The 18420-nt window shown below is 39.5% G+C and overlaps 1 protein-coding gene across 1 annotated transcript in view; it reads left to right on the plus strand.

Moving 5' to 3' along the window:
• The window catches only part of ttc27 (tetratricopeptide repeat domain 27), a 158170-nt gene that overhangs the window by 45369 nt on the left and 94381 nt on the right, over window positions 1–18420 (plus strand). Inside the window, exons 8-9 of the mRNA XM_055171491.2 lie at window positions 3741–3853; window positions 7431–7497. Of these exons, the coding sequence (XP_055027466.2) occupies window positions 3741–3853; window positions 7431–7497 (180 nt within the window). The remainder of the gene's footprint in view (window positions 1–3740; window positions 3854–7430; window positions 7498–18420) is intronic.

Raw genomic sequence — 18420 nt, forward strand, 5'->3', positions numbered from 1 at the left:
GTGCACACCCACTAAAGTGATGAAAGTAAATTTTGTTGCAGTTTCAGCTTAATGGTAGGATATCAAATTTTGAAAAATGCTAACGGTAGCCGACTAGCAATGAAATCACGATCCCACCCACCATTCAAATCGCCATTCAAAGTCACGCCTCTTTCAAAACACATGAACACGCACAGATAAGATGGTCACATCTCATGTCTCATTCACCAGTGAGAAAACTTTGCAGTACAAAGTGAATAACACTTCCAAAATAACCAACATAAACAACTGGTTTTAGAATAAGTTAAAGCACACTTTCGGTTGTGTAGACGTAGTAACTATATTATTACGCTAATCCGTAAATGAACACAAATTTCATAAGCAACACAATGTTTCATCAAAGTAGAATATCTGAATCCATCTCAATACAAACATATCGCGTACCTACCTTACCAAAATAAACAGTGCAATGCACCATTCAGACCCTTTGCCTCCTGCAGCTGTTTGCATCTCGTGGTAAAGCAGTAAAGTTACCGATGTTAATTTGGGTTTTTGCTCTTTGCGGATCCAGGCAGTTTTTGCTGTTGTTGTTTTAAAACATCTCTTTCGTTTTGTGGCTCCTGTGCAGGTTGTCAATTCAGGAAAGTTTGCCATTCTCTCTCTGTTTACAGATGGGAGGTGAGGGCACAGGAACGCGCCTATGGTGTCTGCGTGAACAGGCTGCGCGGTGGCATTCAAATTAGGCATACGGATAAGTGACAAAAAAGGCAATGTCCGTTCGGATCGAGATCTATGATTTGTTGAACATTTTTTGGTCCTATGCCTTTCACAGATGACAAATTTCTACAAATACATTTAAACAACTTAACATAGTGATTGCTATTAGGATTTGAGAAGACTTTTAACCAGCATAACTAAAAATGTTTCTGGATCAAATCAGATACCCTGCCTTTAAAGGGGACAGAGAATGAAAAACCATTCTTACCTTGTCTTTGTTGAATAATGGTAGTCTACCCACATTCACAAACATACAAAAAGTGCTAGACATGCTAAACATCTCAGTCTCATAGAAATTCCTCTTTTATAAATGTCAGCCAGAAAACAGCCCAATCTGAAAAACTGATGCTTATGACATCTCAGGCATCTAACTGCCCTTCCATTTTAAAATAATTGGCTACATTTTTTGAGTGGCAGCAAAGTCAGCCGATTAGTAATGAGATTGCAAGTTAAGCCAGTAGGGGGAGCCAAATAGGTGCAAAACCACTTGTTTAAAATCCCTCACCCTAATAGAGCTATCTGAGAGAGGTTTTTAGGAAGCTTTTAAGGCATTACAGACCCAAACAAAAAAAATTTGTCTACATGTCACATCACAGAACAAGGATAAATACTCCGTTCAATCATTCTATGTCACCTTTAATCACTCCTCAACTTGGTCTAACTTTGTTCTCACCGTCGCAAACGGAAATACCTATGTCGATTGTGGTACCTGTAGAATTGACGCCCTGTTAAAAATTTGCCGAGGTGCATTTTGGCTATGCAAAGCTACGCAAAGGCTACAGTTAACCTACGGGCGTAGACCTTACGCATAAATATAAATTGGACTTAATTCCCCAAGACTTGTTTTGAGGTGTGTGATGGTTTGTACAACCCCAAACTGCACACGACGGAGGCATTTTTACCTGCAGTTGCTATGAGATTAATGGAGAAGTTATCACCACTGATATGGCGGTGCTATTGACCCACGGTCCGGCAGCCAATGCGTGGTCCAGTTATTTCTTTCATGTCTATAGTTTTAACAGGCAGAAAAGACCACCCTCTATCCGCCGATTGATCTAATGTGTGTTTTTCCATTGGTCCTGATCTCTAGCATGAACCGATATTATTTTATCAATTGATCTGAAATATCAGCCAAAGACCTTGTGTATACATGTCCCAAATGCTGTGCAGCATGATAAATAACAAAACAAGCAGCAGTACTCTGACATAACATTAGTGCAAGTCAATTTAAAGGAACACGCCCACATTTTGGGAATTTAGCTTATTCACCGTATCCCCCAGAGTTAGATAAGTCCATACATACCTCTCTCATCTCCGTGCGTGCTGTAACTCTGTCTGACGCAGCCCCCGCTAGCTTAGCTTAGCACAAAGACTGGAAGTGGGTGGCTTTAGCTAGCATACTGCTCCCAATAAGTGACAAAATAACGCGATCATTTTCCTATTTATGTGTTGTGATTTGTATAGTCAAACCGTGTACAAATAACAAGGTGATATGAGACAATGATCGCGTTATTTTGTCACTTATTGGGAGCAGTATGCTAGCTAAAGCCACCCACTTCCAGCTAGCGGGGGCTGCGTCAGACAGAGTTACAGCACGCACGGAGATGAGAGAGGTATGTATGGACTTATCTAACTCTGGGGGATACGGTGAATAAGCTAAATTCCCAAAATGTGGGCGTGTTCCTTTAAACCCATAATTTCTCCCGCTTGCATTGAAATGAAAGCAGACGGACTCTGTGGTCGAAAGTGGACAAAAACGTTAGATGTGAACAGGATTGTGATTCTCGTCCACTTGTGATTCGATCGACCAAAACGCATCTTATAAAACGGGCAGTTCTGGTTCTTCATTCTGATTGGTTGAAACGCGTTCTAAGCCGTGATAAAATACACCGGTAACCTCACGGTTCAGACCACATTACATAAGTACCACTGAGCCACTGTTGCTGCGTATTGATTTATGAAAATAAACACCACAGTCTTAAATCATATTTTTAATTTGTCTACAATTGCAAAATTAATGGTGATATCCAGATGAATGTCAATAAATATTGTTGAGTCATCTCGTCGATAAAGAGAAAACGTTGTCTGAGGATTTTATAACTCAAGTTCATACGTCCGCTATTATCCACTGGGGGGCGATCTTACCCAACTTAAACACTGACGCATTCACTGAAAACACCGTGTAGTACTGTTCATGGCTCCGTCTGAATCTCATCTCTTACTAAAGTTCTTCACAAAAATGGAATTATCTCCGCTTTTAATAAAATTTGAGAGGTGATAAGAGATCAAATGAAGGTAGGATGAAATGTTTTTTTGTTTGTTTTTGTTTCAAAGCGGATGGTCTGTTCTTTCATTTGATATTTTATGTTTATATAAAGGCATTTAACTAAAACTGTGTGGCAACTTAAAAAAAACGCTGACGGGGAAAGAGTTCAGCATGCTTCCAAGCATATTTGATCATCACTTCAACAGTTGCACAATATAAATTTTAATGTATAAATTAGATGAATGGTGATTTATAAAATAAACACCACAGTCTTAAATCATATTTTCATTGTGTCTTTGCTGTGTCTGTGTTGGTTGGGAACTGCGCTCTGTTTCAGTCACACTTGATTCTGAGGAACCACTTTGTTTGGCGGAAGAGTAATATTTGTACTAATATAATTACAACTTTTTTGGGGTTTATTTTATAAAATCCCGCTAACGTTATGCATACGAAGTAACCGTTTTATAAACGCAATAAACCCCTCGAAGCGTTGGGTTACCAGTGCATTTTATAACAGCTTCGCGTCGTGCCTAACAACGCCCCTTAGCTGTTATAAAATGCACTGGTAACCCACTGCTTCTCTGGGTTTATTGCTTTATTAATAGCAGGTGTAAATGTGCTATCTGTATCTTCTCTCTTATCTGCCGTTAGATCTGTAATTAGTCATACTTAGCATTTCTGTAGTAATCTATTCTGATTCTAATGCCTGTGTGTGTAGGACCATCAGCTGAGTGATGATACAGTCCTGAACCAGATTAACCTAGCGGACCCTTCAGAACATGAACTCCCAGATCTCAGCGCAGAAGAACAGGCCCTTATACTGGCAGTATGGTGAGTGTCTCTAAATCAATGTATCAGCAATTTATCAGTGTGAATGTGTCCTGTATGAAGTGTGGCTATAGTAACTGCTATACCGTAAGTGATGTGAGCTCTGTTTTATTTGGGGGCCATGTCGTAAAGTTGATTTACAGCGCTTGTCATATTAAATCACCACTTCCACATTTTTTACATTTCATTATGTGATAAATTGATGCAGCATGTGTTTCATTTTTATTTTAAAATGAATGCACATATGAATAAGCACAAAAGTAAGGATGTTTCTGTAAAGGTACAATGTGGCGTTTATGGACGTTTGAAATCTTGCAGAGAATTTGCTTATCCAACATTCCAAAATAGTTTGTGTGTGTGCTGGTTTTGTAACACTTTATTATTGACTGTTTTAAGAGTCTTCCTTGTGCATGTGATATTAAACATAATTCTGAAAATCAGGCTGTCAATGCACAAAGCAGAACATTTTGTGAGTATTGCTTTAACAGGTCCTCCGGCAGTAATGCGCTTAAATTCATCCACCAAAAACATCCACCAAAAACTCGGGGAAAAAACTTCCATTTGTCTTCAAATCCTAAAGATTAGTTTTAGTAGCTCTAGCTTTTAGTTGCTGACTTTAAAAGCTGAAGCAAGTTCAGTTCAACATTAATCATTTTAAGGATGTGCAAATCATTGTTATTGCATCTTTTTGTTTTGTTTTCGGAAGCCTTGTATTATCTTGCCGACTTGGCTTTGAAGTGCTGCGTCAGGCATCTCCCCCAGCACGCAAGCTGCCGAAATTGTTTTTGTTCTCGTGTGTGCATTCTTCGCTGGCCTTTTCTTCCTGAATGAAAAGTGGATGGTCATCGCCCCCATATCAACCCTCGAGAGGAGGCGCGGAGGGCAGAGGGTTCTCCAACGCTGCTTTTTAATTAGCTTTGTACCAGGCTGCTCGCTCTGTTTGGTGTCGAGAGGTGGTTGTCCTGCAGGGTCCGGCCGAGGAGACAAATTGCAGGCGTGGAATAATTAGCAGGGCGTAATTATGCAGGCCAGAGACCTTAATTGTGCTACGTGATGGTTGAAGGTGAATTATGAGCCGTCAGTTGGCGCAGTCGAGCACGGCCGGACATACGGTTGAACTGTTTTGTTGAAATGCAAATAGCCCGACGTACGTTTATTAGCTCTGGCAAACATAAAGAACTGTGCGAATGAGAGTTTGGCAGGGAAAAGCAGATGAAGTCACCTGCAGTATTGAGCTTAATGGTTTTAATGATTAGATTAAATGATTAGACTATTAAAAACGCAGAAGGAAGGTTTAGCTATACAACCTTATTGGTTCTTTTGTGGCAACTTTAAGGGTTTAATGCATACTGGGTGAATCTCATAAAGAAATTTGTATTGTAGCCAAATACATGAAATTTTTTTGCATAAATTAAGGTTACCGGTCAAAAAAAGATCACAAGCTGTCACTAATGCACTCTTTAAAAAGGTCCTAATATGTACCATTTACAGAATGTATGCATTTTGTACCAATATGGTGATGGCTAGGGATTATTCACAGTGCGGAAAATAAGTATTTGAACACCCTGCTATTTGTAAGTTCTCCCACTTAGAAAACATGTAGGGGTCTGAAATTGTCATCGTAGGTGCATGAGAGACATAATCTAAAAAAATCCAGAAATCACAATATATGATTTTTTACTTTTTATTTGTATGATACAGCTGCAAATAAGTATTTGAACACCTGTCTATTAGCTAGAATTCTGAGCCTCAAAGACCTGTTAGTCTGCCTTTAAAATGTCCACCTCCACTCCATTTATTTTCCTAAATTAGATGCACCTGTTTGAGGTCGATAGCTGCATAAAGACACCTGTCCACCCCATACATTCAGTCAGAATTCAACTACTAACATGGCCAAGACCAAAGAGCTGTTCAAAGACACTAGAGACAAAATTGTACACCTCCACAAGGCTGGAAAGGGCTACGGGGAAATGGCCAAGCAGCTTGGTGAAAAAAGGTCCACTGTTGGAGCAATCATTAGAAAATGGAAGAAGCTAAACATGACTGTCAATCTCCCTCGGACTGGGGATTCCATCCATGATCTCACCTTGTGGGGTCTCAATGATCCTAAGAAAGGTGAGATATCAGGCCAGAACTACATGGGAGGTGCTAGTCAATGACCTGAAAAGAGCTGGGACCAATGTTTCCAAGGTTATTGTTGGTAATACACCAAGACGTCATGGTTTGAAATCATTCATGGCACGGAAGGTTCCCCTGCTTAAACCAGCACATGTCCAGGCCCGTCTTAAGTTTGCCAATGACCGTTTGGATGATCCAGAGGAGTCATGGGAGAATTTCAGACCCGTCTATGATTTCTAAGTGGGAGAACTTGCAAAATAGCAGAGTGTTCAAATACTTATTTTCCTCACTGTATTACCATTTTTCTTACTGTATGTTCACACTGCTGCCGGCGAGAGTGTCAAAAAAATGCTCTGGCTGCCCTGCCAAACACACCATAGAAAAAGATTAGTGGGCGCTCTGACGATTGAATGCATTCTCTGGAATCCTCTCAAGCGGAGGACTTCTATTAATTTCCACCTTCCAATTGGTTTCCGCCTTCCAATTGGTTTCCACCTAACCACATCATAGCTCATTACATAAATAATTGACCTGATTTCAACTCGACACTCACACCATCCAAGATGCGCTGCACCGCTGTTTGACGCTCTCGCGGGTGGGGGGGTGAACACATGGTTACAGTGTATGTTTAGCACCTGATTTTCATTGTGATTACTCCAATACATGGATGGATGGATGGATGGATAGTAGGGCTGTGGTGATGCATCGGGTTTTTTCATAAAAAATAACTGTCTGAAATCGATTCTGATGAACAGCGATGTAAATATGCTTATAGACATTTCCTGGAATAGCGTTTGTAATGGTGCTGCTTCTGTGGCACAAATGGAGTTTCTGCACGAGAGCGCCTTCTAGCTTTTGGATGTGGGGGCATTTCACCGTAATCTATTAAAATGTATTCATTCAGAGAACGCGCAATTGCATAATTCTTTATTAGATGGATGGATGGATGGATGGATGGATGCGCAATCGCATCACCGCACATGTGTTTATAGATGGATATATAGATTTTTTAGAATTGAGTAGGCTATAGCATATTCAAAACATTTATGACATATACTTGCGCACACATGCTTTTTTCTTCTTGCTTTATATACATGACATGTATACCATTTCATATATCAGGACAGGCTTTTCTAGCACTCAAGAACCAGAAATATATGTATGGTTTATGGCTTGACATACGGTTGTCGTCTTTGTAAGTCTGAGCAGATAAAGTGATGAACATTTTGTGTAGATAGTAATGTATGTAAACAAGATGGTAATTGATATTGGATCATATTAATGAATATAAACTGTATCACTGTCCATGTCTTCGCCTCTGAGCTGTGATTATTCATGCAATGTGTTTTGGTTGCCAAGTGTGTGTGTGTGTGTGCGTGCGTGCGTGTGTGATAAAAACAATATGCCTTGATTATTACTGTGCTTTTTCTTATATTTTAAATGTTTCGAATCTACTTTGCAGCATAGACTTTCAGAAGAACAATCCTGTTCACAAACTAAATGATGAGGAACTCCTCGCCTTCACAACGGTAAGATGCTCTGATGCTGTTTTACTTTTCTTCAAATTTTGTTAACACTTATAGCTGCGGTTTCCAGTACAGGGCTTATCCTAGTCCTAAAAATGCATGTTTGAGCTACCTTAATTTAAAAACATCTTGCGCTGCTGACATATCTTAACGTATATCAGTGTTAATGTTTCATCTCAATATGCATACCAGGATTGTTTTTTGTAAGGTTTGTTTGTAAAAGCTACTTAAATGTCCTAATATAACTGAGCCCTAGTCCTGGATTAATCCACCCCATAGTGTTTTTGCATATTGAGTCTATGTCAACAGTTTTTTTCCTTCATCACACTGTAGACTACCACATTGTAGGTGATTTACCAACTCGAACATTAAAAAAAATTTCTAACGTCAGTGTCAACACACAAATGCGTTGTGTCTTTCTTCTGGGGACAATATGAAAAGGCTTTGGCCATTTAGTAAATGTATTATTGAAAATTTTTGAATATTTGACTTCCAAGCTTTTAATTTCTAAACTTAAAATGTTTAAAGCTTCTGACAAAAAGTCAATTGATTCATGTTGTGTGTTATTAGTTTTACTCAAATGTGTCAAGGCAGCTTTTTGCAGAGAGGCTACTTTATCTTTAGTATTCTTGAAGACACTTCCTCTTAACCCTTAAATACATGAGTGTTTTCCCAATCATTGTTACATATTTGGGTCATTAGTGACCTGGGATGTATATCTAACAAGATTGCATCTCTAAACTGCCAGAATAGTACAAAACTGTCCCAATATTTCTTTAAAGGTCACATAACACGCACTGTTTCTGCTAATCTCATTTTAATCTTGAGTACCTATAGAGTAGTTCTGCATTCTTCATATCTCCAAAGAGTCTTTAGTTTTATCAGATTTATAAAAGAAAGTTCAGCTGTACCGCTACTTTGCGAAAAAGCATAGCTTTTAAAGGTGTACCGCGGGCGGAGCGAGTCATAAGCAGGCAACACACACAAAACATTATCTTACCATCTCTGTATAACTTACGATTCACTACATGTATGTTTTGTTTATTATAGGCAGTTAAGCGCAGATTGCCAACAAAACACCAACATTTGATGCAGTTTTACTTACAGCCTGCGATTCCTAACCCATTGTTTTATCATTTCATGACCCCAATTGTTAGCCTGGGTGTCAGCCGATCTTAGCCTCGCCGACAAGATTTTGAGATCGGGAAGATCGGTATGGGGTTTCTGCGTTGTGGAGCTACTATTCTAGACCCAAAGCTGGTCGAACCAATCAAATTGTCAGGGCGGGCTTTATACGATGATGGACAGATAATCAACAGTAACGTAATGAACCACGTCACCAAAAAACACGTGTGTTGAATCTGTTTACAATGAAATGGCTGCCGCTGTAGAATTCAGATGTGTGGATTCTGACATTGAGTCTGTTCTAAAAGATTTCGACATTGATTTTAAAAGAGGAACGGAGAACGCGAGCGAGGCATTTGTTGATTTTGCCGTCTTTCCTACGGGATTCGGCAAAAGTTGGTCGCAACTGAAATGGGTATCACGGCGATGCAACTCGACGTGCATGACGAGATGGATATAATTAGCGGTCGTTGCCAGCTTTTTTTCGGAAGCCCGGAATCGTGGTTGCTGAATAAGTGGAGGGACATGCTAGGCCCCGATATTTTCAAGCGAACGTAATGGGTATCGTCGTGGATGAAGTTCACCAAACGTACAAATGGTAAGAGATAGTCTGACTGTAAGACTTAGTAAATACTTAATGTTGTGATATAAACGAAATGTTGTAAACATAGTAGGTGTTGATGTACATTCGCTAACTCAGACTTAGTATAATTACAATGTTAGTGTCATTGTAGCGAAATAACTAGCAGTTCGGTCAGGCTGCAAAAGACATAATTTCAACATACGTCTCACACCCCGTTGCTCTGATTGGTCGTAGGTCTATCCAATTGAGTGCAGAGGCATTTTTCGGTTAAGACACGCCTCATAATTATAGCTCAATGGAGCGGTCTCAGACTCTAATTCTGACTAGAATTGAGTATGACAACGTCAGGCTACCCAATTGTTTCATTTCAATAAAATCCAGTGTTAAACACACTTGCACAACTTCTCTTCTACCCCAGATAAACAAACTACATTCACTATTTTCATAATGCTGGTTCATTGGGAAGCTGAACAAGCTTTAATATTCCTCACAAATAACAACATACTACTTTGGTGACGTTGATTTTGTGTCTGCTTTTGGTTGGCGTGTATGTGTTTGTGTGTGCTATTCCAGTTGAAGTGCCCATATAAGGACTTCCACTGTACTTCCTGCACTGCTTACACATCAGATTTAATGGTCGAAATTTGAAGAGTTTCGTTGCAAAACGAGATAAATAAATTTTTTAACATTTTTGTCAAAACATGTTTGTTATTATGTTATTATGTTATTATTTTGTTTTATGGTGCTACTTGGCTGTATTTTTTAAGTTATGAAGGTTTAAATCAAAACAAACCAACTGCAGTTGCATTGAAATGAATTGGAACGCACAACCAAAAAACAAGATTTCTGAACAATTAAAAAAACGGTGGTTATCTCGTTTTGCAACGAAACTCTTCATTTGTAGCAAACCCATATGAAATGCATTCGGCACAGAAATACTTCATCATGCTTGCAAATGGTTATTTGAACTTTTGCCCATGTTTTGCATGAGGAATTCAACTCTTTAACTGTGTTAAAGAATGCATGAAATAGTCTGAATGCATGAAATACCATTAGACCCCCCCCAATAATTCCAGAATTATAAAATGAAGCATGTTTTGTTACGCTTTGACATTGTAATTGTCATCAAACAAATGAAGTTCCACACTAATAATTCAGTCATCATGATTAGAGCCCGACCGATATGCATTTTTTGGGGCCGATGCCGATACAGATATTAGAGAGTAAAAAAAGACTGATAACGATATATCGGCCGATATTCATTATGTGCATATTATAGTACAGTACACATATACTACAGTATATTATACTACTACAGTACTGTACATAGAATACACTATATACATTAACAGAATATACTATATATAAATACTTTTTGCAATGATCACTCTATGATCACACCACAAATGTGGTGATCAAACACTTAAAATGACGTGACAAAGATATGTAATATAGGCAGGTGTGTTTTACAAGTTAACAATAAACTTTATTATCCAAAATTATTCTGATATAAGTGCACAAAACAGTAAACTTGACTTATTATAAATAACTTTAAAACACAAACAAAACAAAATACATATAACTTAAATCATTGTCAGTTTTGACAAGAATAATGTTATATTGGGCTTATTTTAAAAAATGAAAACTTATAAAGTCATTGTTTATTAGCTTTAGAGTAAGTTATGGACTTCACAAATTAATTAAAAACTTACCGTTAAGACGACAATGCTTGAATTACTGACAACATACTGATGTAGGCTTATGTTTAATGTACTGCACAACGTTTTTATAACACGAACCCACAGTGTTCTGCCGGGACTTTAAACTTTTATCAAACTAAAGCATCTGCTCTCCGCCTCTTTTATTTAGCGAGGGTGTAAAGTTGCGCGAGCTTATTTAATCAATTGCTTTGAAATAAGCATGTAACAGCACAAGCAGCTGTACTCCCACAGACTGCGCGTCAGTTTAAGCGCGTCCTTTCTCCGCCTCGCGTCATTTCTTCCGCTTCCGTTTGAAACAACTCGCAAGTGGACAAAAAAGACTGATTAAAACCACCAAATGTAAACAGGAATGTGTCTCTCTCGTCCACTTATAATCCAATCGACCAAAGCGCGTCTTAATACCAGGTGTAAAATGTTTTGAAGAAACCGCGTGACTGCCCCGGCCGCCACCTGAACTGAGAGACTGACTGAAGTGAAGGGGGTGGGGGATTGGCTGATGTCACTACAGTGAGTGACCTGAGTCGCCATTAGCAACCAATAGGGCGCACTCTGCTGGACAAACAAGTACTTACATCTTTCAAAAGCATTTAATGTGTTCTGTAAGGAACGTTCATATCGGCTTCATATCTGCGGCTTATACGCCGATACAGATATATCTGCGACATGCTCATATCGGCCGATAAAATCGGCAAAACGATAAATCGGTCGGGCTCTAATCATGATAGTCAGAACACGGCAATATTTGTATTAATAAATATTTTCAGTCCATACATCTATCTTGTCGTCTGTCCTTGCATTATCCAAACCCACTTTTCCTATACAAGCTAAACATAGAAACTTCATTGTGATTATTATTATTATTATTATTATTATTATTATTAGCAGCAGCAAATCCCCCTTGATGTGGACGCTTTTTTATGAGCGGTCATGTGTTTAACGCAACACTGTCTTCATGTCACATTCTGCAGGGAACATCATTTTTAACAAGCTGCAAATTAGCATACAAAGCGTTTTTAAATCAGCAATGTGTGCCCACTAACAGCTTTAATTATTCATAGGATTTTATTGCTAAGAGTTGTGGAGGATTTATATCATCTCACCAATGTTCTTAACTGCATAATCAACCAGATTAGAGTCCACCACTAACACCACTAATCACCCCTTACCAAAACGTAATGTGGTGTTGCCATGGTGACTACATTAGAGGTTATATATGGTGATGAAAGATGCCACGCTTATACTGTAGCTTTACATTTACATGGTATGAGATGCATGCAAACTTTCAAAATTGATGTGTGTTGCCTTATTTGTCTAATCAGGATTAAGGGAACAGATTTTGAATTCAATAGACTTCAGTTGGATGTCTTTAAAAAAACACACACTTGCAGTTTTCTCCTCTTTTAGTACCTCTCCTGCTATATTTACCTTATATACACACACAAACATCTTGTCCAGTTGCTCTCCCGGCCCACAGTTTAAAGGTCTCTTTTTCTTCTGCAGTATTTGACTGATGATGTTTACGGTTCAGATTCAGGGGCGATGTTTTGACTTGTTTTCCTCCCGTGTTGTTTTGTTCTGTTCTAATTTCTACTTGGGTTACTGCCCTGCTCGTCTTCACGGAGTCTGAATCCATTTGCATTCATTAGAAGTTCCCTTTCCTCGCTCGCCGTGGTCCAGAGCTGCTCCGCCTCGCTACTCTCTTGATAGCTTTATTTGTACAAGCGACAGAGCGATTCCACCGCTCTCCTGTATTTGGCTGCATTCACTCCTCTCTCCAGACTCTCTCATGTCTTGGAATGAAGTCAGTTCTTTTGGATTGTTTCTTTGTGTTATGGCCAATTGCTATTTTCCCCAAAGTATTAAGTGTCTTTCTCAGACAGCTTCGACCTTGAGGACATGTTTGTGTGTGTATGCACCTGTTCTCACGGCTGCCGTGACGTTGGTGGTCTTCCCTTGACGTTAATTCCATTCAATCAACACTTCAAGATCGCACAGCGTTCGACAACCCAATTAGATGCGGTGCTGTGGGTTTATGTCCACAGAGGCATGTGCCAGGTTTTGGCAAGCATTTCAAAGCCACCTCGAGTGAACTTGTCGACACCCATCCCAAAGACGCCTTGGGCAGAGAGACCCTTCAGTTTTGGGTTGTGGGTCTGATGCTACAACAGACGGACTCGAAGCACTGTAACATTCAAAATGAAAACCAAAACGGTAGTAGAAGAAAAATGTGTCTCCAGAGTTTGACCCAGGGGTTTGCATCATATTCGGCTAAAGCCGTTAGATTCAGGTCCCTCTGGAAAAATAATCTACACTGAGCACGGGTTTCAAACTAAGAAAGCTCTGCTTTCTGGATGAACTCTGAAACGGGTCCATCTGTAAGTAGGTTGGGAGCAGTGGTAGTGAATGAGTTTGTTGGATGGAGAAATCTTCTGAACCCTGTTGATCTGTTGAAATGGGCTTTACGATGCTTGTTTGTGGTCTCAGACACCCCAGTTACAGAAGTGTAGAAATAATAGGCATTGTGAAATGTATTTTCCCTTCATTCTTTTAAATGTTTTTCTGACCTAATGAAAACCCCAAAGGCAGATATAATTGAAGCTCTTGTCTCTCTGAACACAAAACACAAATGTTTTGTTTTAGAAATGGGATTTTTGTATTGTTCTAGAAAAATTAGGTCAGTTTGACCGTTAAGTGGTGACAGCAGTGGATGCTTCTCAATTCTTATTTGTGCATCCTTGTTTCCTTTTTTTGGGTCTTAGCTCTAAATGGTAAGTGGTAAATGGACTGCATTTATATAGCGCTTTTAACAGACCTATGGCCATCCAAAGCGCTTTACAATCTGCCTCACATTCACCAATTCACTCCCACATTCATACACCGACGGCGGTGTCCGCTATCCAAGGCACCAGCCAGCTCGTCGGGAGCAGCTGGGGTTAGGTGTCTTGCTCAAGGACACCTCGACACTTGGTCCGGTGGAGCCGGGGATTGAACCACCAACCTTCCAGTTTGTAGACAACCTACATGAACCACTGAGCCACTGCCGCCCCCAAAAAAATCCTTTCTGAATAAAAAGGCAAAAAATTTTAATATACTAATATATTCGGTAAACCTCACCCTCCTAGGGTGCGAGCGAGAAAAGACGCAAGTTAAAGAACTGAGATGTCCTACACGATGGCGAAGCTCGATCGGTTTCCGTGTTGTAGGATATAGAACGCTTAAGCGAGGATGCACCAATCAGAGTGTCCGGCATGTTTTAAAGCTCAGATGCAAAAGCCACTGTCAAAAATATTATAATGACCCAATGCTCTCGGCACGTATTATACCTTCTTTAAATACTTTTGCTTCAAATCTGCTTAATTCCAGCCTCAGGCCATTCAGAATTCCCAGTTTGTTGGCAGACTTTTTGCCAGAGTTACGATTTTTCAGATAAGTGCATGGAAGAAAGATTGGATGAACAACGGTGCGAAAATGTCTGATTTCAATTGTCGAGCTTGCAAAGTGTTTTACCTGGTTAAATGAGGTTTACCGAATATATTAGTATATTAAAAAATTTTGCCTTTTAATTCAGAAAGGATTTTTTTTACAAAAAGCGTGCATGCAATTAGTGGGTTTTGCTGCGAAAGACAGTCACATTTTTTAAATACCAATGAAATGACTAAAGTGACATTTGTGAAAATAAGGCATTTCATTTATTGACTAATAATGGCAATCTTTATTACCAATAAAGTGAAATCACTGAACCTGAGCATAAAAGCCTGATAAAAATGCTAGAAGATTTTTACAAGAAAATTGCAAGACAAGTCAGATCCACTTTTTTCAGATGCTACCAAGCATAAGTAAGCATTTTTTTGCTGGAATGTTGTTCTCATATCAAAAAAGGCAAATCTATGAAATCTTGTATTTTAATGTTTCTTGTTCCCCAACGAAACGTGAAAGTTAAATGCAATGCAAATAAGCACGAGTTTGTGTAAAATATGTATTTGTTATAGAATGAATTATTGGGTGGGGTTATTAAGTGAGATTTGGAAAATTGTATCGTTTCAACACCATGCTGAAATAGAAAAACATTGTTGCCTCATCAGTAGTCTGGTGGTGCAAGGCATATTTATTTATTTTTTTACTCAGTGCTATTAAACTCCCCCAGCGTCATTTCTAGATGTTCCATTTTACAGAGCTTCACATTTAAATGCATGAGCTATACAGGGTTTCCTATTTAACCTGCCTTATACTTCTGGAGCCAGCCAAGAATAACCAGCGAGATGGAGCGTAACGAGGGGAGGAGACTATCATTTATATGGCAGGATTATTTATTTTCTTCTTTCTCAAAATGAAGTCTTTTCAGAGGCAGGGCAGGGAACGTGTTCGGGCTGACTTAGCACTTCTGTAGGAACAGTGGGGAATACTTTCATAACCCAGCCATTTAACGCTGCAAGCACTCTTTCTTCCTCCTGTCATTTTGGTTTTGTGTGCGTGTCCAAAAGCTCATCGCTGTATCTCGTTGTGAGCACTGCAGAAATGTCTCTTGGCGAGGATGGATGACTTCTGGTGGCGGATTCTTTTCACTGGTTTTTATGATCAACAGTTATTGATTGACCTCGATACCGTTGTACGTACAGGCGGTAATGATCGTATTGAATGAATCATTCGTATAGTTGAGACAGAAACCGATAAATCATTTAAAACGTATTTGCCGTTGTTCATTACCACAAACTGCCGGACGTCAATGGGTATTTGCTGTATCATTTACTGTCCCATATTGACTCTAATGTTCATACCCCTCTAAAAATCAATGTGATGCCATTTTTGGCTTCATTCCCAGATTCATATTAAAACCAGTGCTGAATTAAACTGGATTAATTGGGAAAATTACAATTGAAATGAGAAGAAACCTCTGGTCCATAACCTGTTAAGATGCTGATTTGTTTTTTTTAATTAAAAATGGTACCATAAATGAAGCTCAGTTTGTATTAATACATCCAGATTTGATTCCGACATAGAGTTTGTCCAAAATTATATTTGATGGAGTAAAATGCTTCCATACTGTTGGAATTGGGATTGTGCCAACAGTAAAACATTTATATACAAAGCAGATATCTTAAATCTAGCCGATGAATATATAACGTATTGTAGAAAGTAGGGGTGCACGGTTCACAAAACCATTGATTCGGTTCGTATCACAATTTTAGGGTCACAGTTTTCGCATGCTTTACATTTATTTGGTGTAAGTGTATTGCCATCTATATAAATGTATGTGCCTTTTTAGCACACAAAGATAACTGGCATTTATCAAACTGCCAACTTCAGTGTAGCTCTTAGATTGGCATTAACAAGCGTTTTCGTCGATCGGATCACAATTGGACGACGTTAATGCCATGTGTAAACGGTGTTCAAACCGTTTTGAGCACGTCCACTTTTGACCACTTTCAACCACATTCAGAGGTAGTCGTAAACCCTTTTGATCGGATTGCTTTTGTAGTGTAAACGCACATGTCTCTCCATCTATTTATCTAACCTGAGGTAATGAATACAATGTTTTACGTCTTTTCTGACTTCTGGCGTGAACACACGGTGTACAGCTCTATTTTTAGCCTTTCATTGATAAAACTAAAGCAGCTGATCTACGCGTAGTTTCATTTTGCGAGTGCATGAAAGTTGCGCAATCTTATTTCATCAATTGCGCTGAAATATCAGAGAAAGCTTTAACATATACATGTACAAAACATTGTGCAGCGTTTACTTACAACAAAAGCAGTGGACTCTGACATAATTTTAGTTTGCATCCATATAAACTCGTCACTACTCCCGCTCGTGTTTAAATGACAGCAGAGAGACTAGCCCACAGTCTCACAGACCTATCTAATAATTCTTTCTATTGTTTTATTTCCGCTGTCATCATAGGTAACATGAAATAAAAAATGTTTCCGCACACTGGACTTATACGACGCTGGCGCATCCTCCAACTCCAAGCAGACTTCCTTTTCTCTCCCACTTGCCATTTCTACACGTAACATAACCTGCAGCACTCACACTCCACACCAGTCACAACTTCTTTTGCGCGAAAGGGAAACACGCTATCTGAGGTCACATACAGGGCACAAGGCTACATGCGCATGCTATGAACCCTCGAACCATGCAGCGCACACACGCTCCGAACAAAGACAACCGAAAGGTTCAGAATTTTTTCATAAACCGTGCCACCCCTAGTAGAAAGACACACTGCTTCTTTTGTTTTTATTTTTAGGCATTTCTTTATGTATGTCAAAACGTAGATTCACCTCAGACCCAAGAAGACATCTGTCTTATTTCAGTGCTTGATCATGCCTGAAGACTGCTGGTCTTGGCGAAAAGAAAAGTAACATCATCCGCATCGAAAATCCCCTTCGTAACTGCCAAACCTGCTTCAGTTTCAAAGAGCTCCCAGTTGAAGATGAATCATAGGGTCGTAAGGCTTTTCAGCTCTGATCTGTGCGGTTCGTGACGTCACAGGTTGTATCTCCCTCAGTTGCCATCAACATTGGGCTCAGCTATTGGCAAAACCCCTTGAACTATTAGCTCTTCCTCCATCGCAGAATTCTTTGCCGTCATCGTTTTCCTCTTCACTGTTTTGCCCACTAGGCCACAAGCGGTCATCTCTAGGGTGTGGTGTAAGAGCTACTTGCTTGTGTCAGCGATTTATTTCCAATGATTGAACCCCCATCGTTCTCTTTAGGGAGGAATCTCAATCCCCCTTAAACAAGGCAATGTGGAGATGGCATTACGTATGTAATATGAGCTTGTGTTTGTTTGGTTGAATTGGTCGTTTCCTTGCTATGATACCCTTGAGGCCCATCCTCGTGTTGATCTCACCAGTGATCTCGGGCCAAGGGCAGCGCGCTATTGGCTGCATTATGTGCCCAAGTGCAATTCAGCCGGGTGTGAACGAATGTGCTCTTCCAGCGTCTGTTTTCAGATCTAAGGTGAACACCTGCATTTCCACTCATAAATCCTTTGCAGGGATGGGCGTTTTGATGGACGATGCACATTTTGAGAATATTTCAATCAATAGAGGCTAATTTGAGCCTGGATCACAATGGGTGGTCTGGCCTTGTAATGATGTCATTTGTACCGATTTGGGTTGGAATGGAATCTCTCATCTCTGAGTTCATCCTGGGTTGTTCCTCTATGCTTCTGTCAGAACGGGAAAGTGTTCAGAAAGAGTTTGTGCTGTGTTTAAACCAGGAAAACCACACTTGATGTTATACGGGACACAGTCTGTGAGAACCCAGCTACTTATTTTTTTCATAAAATCATCCTACATGATTTAAAGACGACTATGTGACGCTATATCTTTTATTGACTGATAGATGTCATAGATTGAAATCAGTGGTTGAAATCAAACTTTGATGCTCCTAATCTCCAAACTAGATTGAGACTTTATCCTGGATTTCACCGATAGAGTCTCATTTGTAAAACAGAAGTGGATTAATGTGTGATTTTCATAGCCTCCCAATATATTAG

Source organism: Misgurnus anguillicaudatus, chromosome 7 (genome assembly GCF_027580225.2).
Source record: "Misgurnus anguillicaudatus chromosome 7, ASM2758022v2, whole genome shotgun sequence".
In the NCBI taxonomy this organism is placed as follows: domain Eukaryota; kingdom Metazoa; phylum Chordata; class Actinopteri; order Cypriniformes; family Cobitidae; genus Misgurnus; species Misgurnus anguillicaudatus.